At 56.0% G+C, this 12,204-nt stretch overlaps 1 protein-coding gene across 3 annotated transcripts; it reads left to right on the forward strand.

Annotated features, from left to right (window-relative positions):
* Positions 1 to 1,165: 1,165 nt before the first annotated feature.
* CPLANE2 (ciliogenesis and planar polarity effector complex subunit 2) lies at positions 1,166 to 6,019 on the forward strand. Of its 3 annotated transcripts, none has more exons than XM_081087713.1 (6): positions 1,166 to 1,292; positions 1,683 to 1,831; positions 3,136 to 3,288; positions 3,866 to 3,990; positions 4,289 to 4,425; positions 4,647 to 6,019. In XM_081087713.1, exons 2-6 carry the CDS (start codon positions 1,720 to 1,722, stop codon positions 4,894 to 4,896), a joined length of 777 nt encoding a protein of 258 aa, XP_080943839.1. In that variant the 5' UTR covers positions 1,166 to 1,292; positions 1,683 to 1,719; the 3' UTR covers positions 4,897 to 6,019. The 3 variants fall into 3 exon arrangements, with proteins under 3 accessions (XP_080943839.1, XP_080943840.1, XP_080943841.1); XM_081087714.1 differs by having other exon boundaries at positions 1,176 to 1,292; positions 4,657 to 6,019; XM_081087715.1 differs by lacking the exon at positions 3,866 to 3,990 and having other exon boundaries at positions 1,176 to 1,292; positions 4,657 to 6,019.
* Positions 6,020 to 12,204: the final 6,185 nt, after the last annotated feature.

The following is a 12,204-nucleotide window of genomic DNA, read 5'->3' on the forward strand; positions in this document are numbered from 1 at the left end:
ACGCCTTTGGGTAGCAGGCCAGTGGTTCATGGCCTCAGTGCCAAAACTTGGCTCCAGGAGGGCAGGGACTTCTTCGCCCATGTATTCCCAGCAGTTAGAGACCAGGCTGAGCACATAGTAGGTGCACAGTAATTATTGTTGAATGAATGGAGTGAATTGATCAATAAATGACTGGAAGAGCCTGGCCGGTGTGACTCAGTGGTTGAGCGTCGACCTATAAACCAAGAGGTCACAGCTCCATTCCAGGTTGGGGCACATGCTGGGTTGCGGGCTTGATCCTCAGTGTGAGGCGTGTAGGAGGCAGCCGATCAATGATTCTCTGTCATCATTGATGTTTCTATCCCTTCCTCTCCGAAATCAATAAAAATATATTAGAAAGAAAGAAAGAAAAGGAAGGAAGGAAGGAAGGAAGGACGGACTGGAAGGTACAATCACAGTGGACAGTGGGCCTCTGACTCATTTTTAAGATTTTTTTTTTTTAAATATATATTTTATTGATTTTTTACAGAGAGGAAGGGAGAGAGATAGAGAGTCAGAAACATCCATGAGAGAGAAACATTGATCAGCTGCCTCCTGCACATCTCCCACTGGGGATGTGCCCGCAACCCAGGTACATGCCCTTGACCGGAATCGAACCTGGGACCTTTCAGTCCACAGGCCGATGCTCTATCCACTGAGCCAAACCGGTTTTGGCCATTTTTAAGATCTTGAGCAAGTCCTTTGATCTCCCTGAGCTGCTTCCCCCCCCCCACCCCCCACCCCCGTGAAGGCAGCGGTGTTGAACTCATCTCGGGGCCCTGCAGAGCAGGATTAATGCAGTGATGACAATAATAACACCGAGCACTGCTGTGGACAGGGCGCTTTGTAAAGAATCCTAGGAGGAAATAGTATTTCACCTCCCCTCTATAGAAGAGGGAACCGGCACGGAGAGGCAGTGGACCCTCTCCTCCTGCAGAAGGGGGATTTGATTACGTTTCAGAGGAAAGACGAGGGCTCCGACTCAGCAACGAAGAGGACCCATGGTCAGAAGATGTCACTGAGCGGCGGTAGCCACCGACGTAGGAGAGACCAACCCTCCAGCCCCGCCCCGAAGCAGGCAACCCAACTCCGCCCCCCGCGTCGTCATGGCAACACTCCGCACATGCGCCTCTTGCACCCGGACCTGGCCTGGTGAAGCTCATCAAAGCCAAGAGGATTGCGGGCCGCAGAAGCAGGCCGAGCGGACTGGGCGGCTGGAGGGGGAGCAGGAGCGTGGGAAGGACTTTTAAAGGGGCGCGCAGGGGGTGCCGATGGTGAGGGCTGGGAGCCCCGGAAGTCGGTATCGAGGAGGCAGAGGAGAAGCAGGGCGGTGTGACCTCTCCAGGAGGTGACCGGGGAGGAAGGAGCTGTGTAAATGGCCTCGGGGCAATATTGGGATGGCTGCCCCCAGGGAGAAATACGGGGTAGAAGGGACTATGGAATTACACTTTCTGGCTAATACGAGGTAGAGGGGGATGGGTAACCCCCCAGGACAGTGACGGGAGCGTAGACTCGAAAGATGCTAACGGGGTAATAAGAACGGTGGGCTCCACTCCGCTCCACCACCCGAGGAGGGAGCTAGGACTCGCGGAGACAGGGGGCAGGTGAAGAGGGCTCATAGGTCCAGCTTGGGACAGTAACGCTCTCCTTTCCCCTGCCCTCAGCATTCTGCCATCTCCCACCCCGTCCCGGTGCCCAGCCATGGCCAGACCACCCGCCCCTGGCTCAGTGATTGTCCCCGACTGGCACGAAAGCGCCGAGGGCAAGGAGTGCCTGACCTGCATCCTGCGCAAGAACCGCAGGCGGGTGTTTGGTAAGTAACCCCTTCCCCTCCCCCACCCCCACTCCCCAGCCTGTCACTTGCCATTCCTTAGGGAGAACAGTGTTACGTGGGGAGGGGGGGCGGGGCGCAGAGAATCAGGGCAGTGAGGGCCTTTGGCACTGCATTCCTCAGCCTTGGGACCTCTGGTCTATCCCTGAGGCCCTCACCCCGAACTCACCTTAGAGCTAATTCCACCATGAGAGCCAGGATCATGGAAACAGGGGAAACCCTGCCAGAAACTACAGTCACCAGAGAGGCTGTTGATTGAGCCCTCACCCCATGCCAGGCCCTCTGCTGGGCACTTGACACAGCAGACTCCGGTTTCACCTTCTCCGCAGCACATCTCACAGACGTGTTAAGACTAGCGAGGAGACACAAGCCTCTTTCATATCCTGCTCGCTCCAGGATAAGACACTCCTGTTCCCCAGGATGAAGCCAACTCCCTAGGCGGGGCCGGGCTGACAGGCCAGCAGAAGGGCCTGGCATGGGCTGTGAGAGTCCGGCTCTGACCAGGGGAGACAGAGCCCTAGAAAGCTTCAAACCAGAGAATGAGAGGGCATCCCGCAACGGAGGACTCTGAGGTCCTGTGCCTATCGATGTAGCATCATTTTAGACTTTTTTATTTTGCAAGTTTTAAATTAAAAACATGCATAGCCCTGACTGATGTGGCTCAGTTGGTTGGAGTGTCATCCCACACACCAGAAAGTGGTGGGTTTGATTCCCGGTCAGGGCATATTCCCAGGTTGTGGGTTTGATCCCTAGTCAAGGTGTGCACAGGACGCAACTGATCGATGTCTCTCACATCCACCTCTCTCTCTCTCTCTCTCTCTCTCTCTCTCTCTCTCTCTCTCTCTCTTCCTTCCACTCTCTAAAGTCAATTTAAAAAACTGTAAAGATCTTGATATATTAACTGTAAGGAGTTTATTTGTAGTAATTGAGAATGCTTTTGCTGATATTTCTCTACTGAGGAAAGAATTATGAAACCCCTTACCTTTACATGTGAGAAATCTAGGACATGTGATAATAATATCAATACAAACCATCTCATGCGTCAAACTTAAAAACATAATTTGGTGCTGTTTGGAGTGGGCTTGGCCCAGCTCACAGAGCAGTGTTCTCAGCAGAGCTCACCCAGGAATGCTGCTTGTGTCCCAGGCCTCGGTAATGAGTACAGAGAACCACGGGTGGTTGGCGCTGAAAAAGCCCTTAGAGAGGAAGTTGTCCCACCCAGGGTCTGATGGGGCAAGGCGCTGGGTGGGACCACCTGACCCCACATGGTTCCCTTCTTGCCCCAGGGCTGCTCGAGCGACCAGTGCTGCCCCCGGCTGTGGCCATTGACACGGCCAGCTACAAGATTTTCGTGTCTGGGAAGAGTGGTGTGGGCAAGACGGCGCTGGTGGCCAAGCTCGCTGGCCTGGAGGTGCCCGTGGCACACCATGAGACCACTGGTGAGTCCATCCTGGGGTGGAGAAAAGACTGTCCCTGGAGCACACAATCTGGGATTTGAACCAGTAAATGAGGGCATTTACTCTGCAGCCTTGGAAAGTCACCTCTCTGAGCTACATTGGCTCCTCTGTCCAACAGGGATAATAGCATCCATCCCACGGGGTTGTTGGGAGGTTGGTACTAGGGATAGTGGTGGTAACATGCCTAGCATTGAGGTGGCGCAAGGCAAGTGCTCAGAAAACACTAAGCTTTTCTTGCTTCCTTCCATTGGATGCTGATTGACCATCACATTCCAACATCCTCCAGTGTCCTGGGAGCTTTGGGTCCCCTTGTACCTATGAGTGGAACTTGGTTGTCATGGCTGCTGGGTCGAGGGCTCTATCTGCCTGGTAGACGGGAGGCTCCTCCAGGGCAGGTCCGCTTCCCTCAGACTGAGAATTCTCCCAGGCCGGGACTGTGCTTTCCCCATCAGACTTGGACCCTCGAGGGCAGGGACGTATTCTTCCAGTTCCTTCCCGGCCCCCACCTCTCTCCCCCTCTGCCTCTCCCACGCTAAGTGGCTGACCCGGGCCTCCCCAGGCATCCAGACCACCGTGGTATTTTGGCCTGCCAAGCTGCAGGTCAGTGAGCGTGTCGTCATGTTCCGCTTTGAGTTCTGGGACTGCGGGGAGTCTGCGCTCAAAAAGTTCGACCACATGCTGCCGGTGAGCAGGCTGGTGGGCCTGGGTGGGTCCCCGCGGGGCTGCTTGTCCCAGGTGGGCCTCTGAGCCCGGCCTGCTTGGTTTGCAGGAGCCAGAATTGGGCTTGAATGGGCTGAGGGTGCTGCCCCTGCTGGGAGAGCTCTGAACTGGCGCTGGGGACTGGATCGCGGCCACTCACTGCTCGGGCCTCAGTTTCCCAGTCTGTGAAAGGAGGGGCTGTGCTGAGACTTCTCAGGGCCCTGCAGCGGACAGGAGGGTTCTGGTCCCGGGGTACAGCCTTGAGCGAGCCTCTCCATCCCAGGCTTGCAAGGAGAAGACGGACGCTTTCCTCTTCCTCTTCTCTTTCACCGACCGTGCCTCCTTCGAAGACCTCCCTGGACAGCTGATCCGCATAGCAGGCGAGGCCCCTGGTGTCGTCAGGATGGTCGTTGGCTCCAAGTATCCTTTGGGTGGCCCCTAGGACTGTCAGAGGCCACACCTGGCAAGACATGCAGCCTACCTCTGCCCAGCTGTGGGTCCAGCCCCATAGGCTCTATCTTAAAGCCTGCAACAGGATCTCCCTCAGACCCTGGGTGTGGGGCTCCAGGGGGGAGGGAGAGGCTGGGTGTGATGGGATGGTTAGCAGTGTCACCTGGCCAGGCTCCTTAACCCTTCCCCAGGTTTGACCAGTACATGCACACAGACGTGCCTGAGCGTGACCTCACAGCCTTCCGGCAGACCTGGGAACTGCCCCTCCTGCGGGTTAAGAGTGTGCCAGGGCGGCGGCTGGCAGATGGGCGCACGCTGGATGGGCGGGCTGGGCTGGCTGACATTGCCCATGTGCTCAATGGCCTGGCGGAGCACCTGTGGCACCAGGACCAGGTAGCAGCTGGCCTGATTCCCAACCCTGCAGAGAATGCCCCCGGCTGACATGAGTGGTACCTGTGGTCCTTACTCCTGACTCTCAGGTGACCCAGAGCAGGGGATGGGACCCAGGACCTAGGGCTTGGTCAGGAACCTTGATCTCAGCCTGAGGACTGGTCAGGGAGGATGGTGGCCTGTGAAGACTCTGCCCCAGCAGCACTTTCCTTGCAGAACTCATGGCATGAGGTGCAGGCACAAGGCTTTGTGGGGCAGTGGTTTGAGGTCCTCTGGCCTTCTCCCTTGGCCCTGGGGGCCCAGGCTCTGGAAACTGAAGAACTGCATGGGCAGGTCCCAGATTTCCAGCATCTCCCCAACCTCCTGCTGTCCCTCCCCTTCTGCAGCACACAGGGAAGATAAGATGACTGGGGAGAGAGGGGGTCTCAGCTGGGCCCTGCACCTCAAGTGACTTCAATCAAGAGCCAGTATTACAGGGTGGGGCAAAAGTAGGTTTACAGTTGCTTTTTTAAAAAATATATATATTTTATTGATTTTTTACAGAGAGGAAGGGAGAGAGATAGAGAGTTAGAAACATCGATGAGAGAGAAACATCGATCAGCTGCCTCCTGCACATCTCCCACTGGGGATGTGCCCGCAACCCAGGTACATGCCCTTGACCGGAATCGAACCTGGGACCTCTCAGTCCGCAGGCCGACGCTCTATCCACTGAGCCAAACCAGCTTCGGCTACAGTTGCTTTTTTATGGGAAATAAGACTATATATATAAAAGCCTATGCAACCATTACGACTAGTCGGCCAAACGACCGGTCGACCAGTTGCTATGACACGTACTGACCACCAGGAAGCAGATGCTCAATGCAGGAGCTGCCCCCTGGTGGTCAGTGTGCTCCCACAGCTGCGGCCGACCAACCTCCCAATGTCCCTACCTCCAGCCGTCCCCGATCAGCCCTGATCAGGACTGGGCAAGAAGGCCCCAAGAAGGCCCCAATCAGCCCCAATCACCAGCCAGGCCGAGGGACCCCACCTGTGCACGAATTTGTGCACTAGGCCTCTAGTAATTAATAAATAGTAATACAAAGAATAAACTCTGTGTTTCACATGCTCACAACTGTATACCTTTTGCCCCACCTGTAGTTGAGGTAATACCATCTGCTGTACCAGAAAACCCTGAAGTCTCAGTGGCTTGCCTCTAGAAGTTTTTTTCTTATGTCTCACCTTAGGTGGAGATGAAGGTGGCTTTGGGGTCTTGCCTCCATGCATTCACTCAGAGACCCAGGCTCTGAGATCTTCAACACATGGCTTCCCTGTTTGCCCTGGGGCATCACCATCCAGTGAGCAGAGCAATGAGTGCAAGTGAGAGGTCACCCAGGAGGTTTCTGTGGACCTGCCCTAGGGTGGTGTGCCTCATTTCTGTCCATATTCCGTTGTACAACCCCTAGTCACATGCTCACATGGAGTTGTAGGGGAGGCTGGGGAAAAAATGTCCTCCTGTGTGTCCAGGAGGTGAGCCCCTCACTCTGCAGTGCCTTTCTTTTTCTTTTTCTTTTTCTTTTTTTTAAAATATATTTTATTGATTTTTTAAGAGAGGAAGGGAGAGGGATAGAGAACCAGAAACATCAATGAGAGAGAAACATCAATCAGCTGCCTCCTGCATGCCCCCCACTGGAGATGTGCCCGCAACCAAGGTACATGCCCTTGACCGGATTCAATCCCGGGACCCTTGAGTCCGTAGGCCAATGCTCTATCCACTGAGCCAAACCGGTTCTGGCTGCGGTGCCTTTCTTGATCGTGAAGCTGTCAGGCTAGGCTTAGGACAGGGGCCCTGCCAGTCGGGGGAATCAGAAAGCATCACGGACCAGGTGGGGTCAGGGAGTGAGTTGGCCTGTGGGCAGCTCTGCCCTGTGGGAAGCCAGCAAGGACAGGAGCAGGAAGATGAGTGAACTTGCTCATTTTTTAAAAAAGTACTTGTCTCTTTTAAAAAATATTTTTTTATTTTTATTGATTTTTTTAGAGAGAGAGGGAGAGGAGGAGAGAGAGAGAAATATCCATGTGAAAGCGAAAAATTGATTGGCTGCCTCCTGCACGCTCCCTACCGGGGATTGAGCCCACAACCTGGGCATGTGCCCTTCTGGGAATTGAACCAGCAACCTTTCTGTACATAGGACGATGCCAGGGCTGAACATGCTCATTTTTGTGTCTCACCTGACACTGGTGAATGTAGGCTAAAGTGAGGGTGGAGGGGTAGAAGGTGGTAAGGACCTTTAAACTTTCTGAAACTCCCTTATGATATTGCACTGGCTCCATAGCTTGACCCCTGGGCTGAGGCCTGGCCTGAGTCTAACCCAGCTGGCAGGGCCCTGGAGGTCTAGGTATAGTGACCTCCAAATCCAGCTGCCCTTGGAGACCCTCTTCAGAAGTCAGCACTGACAGCTTTGCACAGCCACATTCACATGTGATCATGTGTACACACACACCAGCACTCCTGAAATGCCCGCCCCTCTTGGCACACACAGGAGGCTCATACATACCCCTTGCTCACACTCCTGAGCACACGGACGGCCTGCCTAGCACTTGCCACATCTGTCTACCTTGGGCACTGTCCATAGGCTTGCCAGCCCTTCCAGGGCCTAAAGGACTGACCAGCATCTTCTTACCACCAACTCTGGTTCACAGCTAAGGCCTGAGCTTATCTCATACCCTAGAGAAGGAATGTCCCCGAGCAGGACACAAGGACTCACGGTGGCACAGCCTGTAGGCCATAGACCTTCCCACTGTGGCCTCCAGCTCTGCTCCCAAGCAGCCGGCCTTCAGCCTGGTCCCCTCTGGTCTTAGCCCACCAGGGCAGCAGCAAACTGTGGGACCCGGTGAAGGTGTTCTCTGGGCTTGAATATGAGCCTCCAGCTACAGGTACCTGTGTTGTGAGCGCCAGCTACCCCATATCCCAGCCAGTTATCTCTGGGCTTAAAACTCCCCCAGGAAGGAAGCTTCTGGATCCTTCTTGGGTACCATCTCTGCTAAGGGCCAGAAGGTTACTCTGGAGAAACAACCCAGGTCCTCCCCACAACAGAACAGGGCAGGCCAGGCTCCTGGTTAGCACTGCTCCACTCAGAGCATCGCTCATCACCCACCTTCACCCAAATCAAGGGTCAACAATTTTCCTTCGCCATCTCCCTGGGAAAGAACGGAGCAGGGAGGAAAATGGGGCTGGGACTTGGAGCCTGGCCACCCACCTCCCCAGTTTGGTCACCATGACATACCCAGTATCCACTGCATGGCAGGATGCAGTCAGTCAGTAGTCACTGCACAAACTTAGGTGCTATTTACTCCTCCATCCACCCATCCATCCTATGTCCATCATCCACGCTTTCATCTGCCCCCGCTCCACCAAGCCATCGTCCGTCAATCTACCAGTCTGCCCATCTACCTCCACGTGTGCACCCCTTTATAGAGATTTGCCAATTGTTTTCCTGTCTAGTTACCCATCTGTCCATCGGCTGCTCACTCACCCATCAGGCTACTCAGGCCTCTCCCACATTTGTTGTTAACTTCCCCATCCATCCATCCATCCATCCATCCATCCATCCATCCACAGGTTCCTAGCCAGGCCCTGGGGGAAACGGCCCTGCAGAAGCAAAAATGAATTAGATCTCATTCCCTTCCTTCCAGAGCTCCCTGTGCAGGAAGGATAAGGTGGAGAGCTTCCCCCACCCCAGGGTCATGACACCCAGCTTGTTGGGCCCTGGGATGAGCATTTATTACCCCTCTGACAGGAGTGCTCACATCCAGAGTTTGCTGTCCCAGCCCTGCAGATAGCACAGAACTCAGTGACAGGCCTGAAGGAACCCTACTTCCCACCCATACCCGCCTTTGCCGCCTACTCACTGGCTCTGCAGCCATCCTCATCATGGTGAGGGGGCTTTGGGCCCTTCCTCTAGAAGGACAGTCCCCTCCAGGGGCAACTGGGACCCTGGTGACCTGCCCTGTGGCTCTGACAGCGCCCCCTGCCGGCCCCCAGCTCTGTGTGGTGGTGATTTTTGTCTTTTACCTCAGCATCATAAGCCCTGCGGTGTCCCATGTGGGCAACCCGTGCTCATGACCCAAGTAAGTGCCCCTGGGGGAGACGGAGGGTGGGAGCACTGTTCCAGCCCCAGGCCCAATGTGGGGATCCCTAGGTTCCTTCCATCACATGGCTGGGTCCCTGCTGATGGCTGTCCCTCTGCCTGGGCTGGCAACATTGCCAACACCTGCAGCACTGCTACTGACCCTCCTCTTGGGCCAGGTCTGCACCTCACTGGCTGAGCAGCTCACCAGGAGGGGTGAGTGAGGGCAGGGGGTCGCGGTGGTGTCCTGGCATCAGTTGGGAACTCAGAGCTTGCAGCTCCTGCATTGGTGTCACCAGCCTGTTCAGCTACCTCACACCCCAGCCGGTTATCTCTGGGCTGGCCAGGGGCACATGGTTGGTATCAGGGGGAGGTGAGTTGGGGACAGAGCATATGAGCTGACTTGATGGGTTGTCATCTACCTCCACGTGTGCCCCCATTTATAGAGATTTGCCAAATGTTTTCCTGTCTAGCCAGCCCCCTTGCACCCAATAGAACTGTGGCCAGCTCTGCCCTTTGCCCAGAGATGTACAGAATCCAGCCCCTCCATGGAGATGCCTTCAGTTTCAAAGTCTTCATCTTCCAGTTTATCCATTTCTGTTCCTCTCCCTTCTATGTGACATTCTTCAGAGGCAGCGAGGAGCCCCTACCCTCTGAAGCTGTTGCCTCCCAAGGAGGTGATCCAGCAGAGCACAGCATCCTTGAGCCTCCAGACTTTTCTCTATCAGCGTCTTGTTGACCTTGAAGCTGGTTCTTGATTTCCTTGGGCTTCAGTTTTCTCAACTGGAACACACGAACTCTTCCTTGAGCAGATGTGAAATTCTAACACCTGCATTCATTTACTCACTCCTCCCTGCTGCAGTTTGGGGTCATTGCCATCTCTGTGCTGGCCTTTCACTGAGCACCCTGGACTGGATGCAGGGGACCCAAAAGTAAGCCAGAGCTTTTCATTCCCTCGGGGAGCTTCCAGTTTTTAACAAGGACTGGTTAGGAGTCCTGAAGGGCTAGGCTCGCAGGAGGTGGTATTACTGTGTAAATTGCCCTTGTCATTTGGTGGGAATGGGAGGGAGAATCATCCAGAGAACTTGTCCCCAGCAGCATGACACCCTCTTCCTGGGCCATTGGCTTCTCATGGGTTTAGCAGTAGATGTGGGCCATGGTCCCACAAGCCCTTGGAAACTAGTGGCCCTCTGGGGCTAGTGGGGAGGGGGCAAGTCCCCCCAGCAGCCCTGTCACCAGCATTAGCTCCCAGTGAGGGGGAGGCCAGAGGATCAGGAACATAGTGGGGAGAGGGTCGGCCTCAGTATGGAGTTTAGCTGTGACCTGGTGCCAGAGCAGGAGGGCATATGGCCCACAGATGCAGTGATCTACAGGTTTGTGGGACACATTCCCCCTCCCGGGGCTGCAGTTCAGTTTCATCGCCATCCTTGTGATGGCCTTCCCACTGGCACCCCTGTTTGCCCTCCTCAGCAATGGGTGGAGATCCCACTGGACACCCACAAGTTCGGGTGTGAGTTCCGGCCGCCAGTGCTGAGCAGGCACAGGGCTTTGGGATCTGGCTGCTCCTGCTTTGGTCGCGGTCAATGCGAGTGTGGGGCAAAGGAGTGGAATACAGGGTCAGGAGCAATGGAGACCAGAGACTGGGAGGGAGGCTCAGGGGGAGGGAAATGGAGGCTGGAGCTGGAAATCCGGGCAGAGATTGGGAAATAGAGGCAGAGGGCTAGGACCCTGAGGCTTAGGCTCATCCTGCCTGTGGGAGTGCCAGGAGGGGGTGAAACTGGGCCCTGAAGACCTTCCAGCCCTGAAAGCTCTCCCCAGCGCCTTCACCTGGGACTGCCAGGTCTCCAGTACCAGTAGGAACAGCGCAGCCTGGCAACCGCACCTCCAGACTACCTTGCCAAGGGCAACCACGCCACCCAGTAGGTGGCGTTCCCAAGGGCCTCTGGGACCATGGCCCAAATCTAAGGCTCAACCCATGAGAAGCCAATGGGGTATTTCTGGCCCAGGAAGAGGGTGTCAGGCTGCAGGGGGCGGGGCGCGGGTCGCAGAGAGGGCGGGACCTGTCTGGGAGGGGTGGGGCGGGGCCTAGCTGGGAGGGCAGAAAGCCGAGTCTGGGGAACGGATGAGTGGGCCGAGCTGGAGGCTCAGGGCCAGGCCTCCAGGGCAGGGGCGGGAGAGCCCGGAGAGGAATCCAGAGCCTGGCAGCACCCCGCGCCCTCCGCAACCCAGGTACAAGTCCTCCACGCAGGGGAGGGAGCCTCACTCTCTTCTACCGGAAGCTGCTGGCTGTGCGCTGGGCTCCACCATCACCTTCGAGGTAGGCTCAGCGTCCGACAGACCTGGGTTCAAGTTCAGGCTCTGCCGCCGACGGGCTGCACACGGGGAAATGTTACAGGATAGGATCTATTTCGTCGGATCGTTACGAAGATTCAGTGTCAAGCACTTGCACATCGTACATGCTCAGTGAGTCAGTATCACCACCACCACCATTACCTCTTGGCTACAGACCTGGAGGAAGCGGGAGCATGTCCCTCAGCCTTGCTCAAGACCCCCTTTGCCTAGCCCTGCCTCTCACAGGGTCCTGTGTTAAGGGCTCTAGTGATACCTCTGTCTTCGGACAAATGACAACTTGCTTACGTTTCGGTTCCTTCATTTGTAAAACGGGAGTAGTAGTTGTGTTTGCCTCCCAGAGTTGTGAGGATTAAATGAACCAGCACCCGGAAAACCCTCAGCATAGTGTCTTGCACTCAGTAAGCCCTTGTGAATTAAGGTTGCTCGGGAGTCATTCTCTCCTTGGCCCCCGCTTCTCCCCAGCACGTGGTATTCTCCTGCGCCTCCTCGCCTGGCTCGTGCCTGACGTGCCAGCCGTTCTGGCTACCGAGGTAAAGCGAGAGCGCTACCTGGCTCAACAGGCGCTGGGCAACCGCGAGGCGCAGCTTTGGTCAGAGGGCCGGGGGACCCTGGCCACGCCCCTCTCCCCTGACCCCGCCCCTCTGCCTCTGGCCACGCCTCTCCCGCCCCGGGCCTTAGCTCAGCTTTCTTCCCCGCCTCCGGTCTGTCCTCTCCAAGAGGGAGGACTGGGCCGCATTACCTCTAATTATCTCCTAGCCCCGCCCACACCACGCCACGCCACGCCCTCTTTTAAATATTATCTGGGCGCGGGTCTGCTCTGCTCCGTCTGGGGGCAGCCTACTCAGCCTGACCCAGTGGTGCTTTCTGTTCGCTGCCGCAGAGGCTCTCTGCCCCAGAGCCCAGG

This window comes from Myotis nattereri (assembly GCF_964212035.1).
Source record: "Myotis nattereri genome assembly, chromosome: 3".
In the NCBI taxonomy this organism is placed as follows: Eukaryota; Metazoa; Chordata; class Mammalia; order Chiroptera; family Vespertilionidae; genus Myotis; species Myotis nattereri.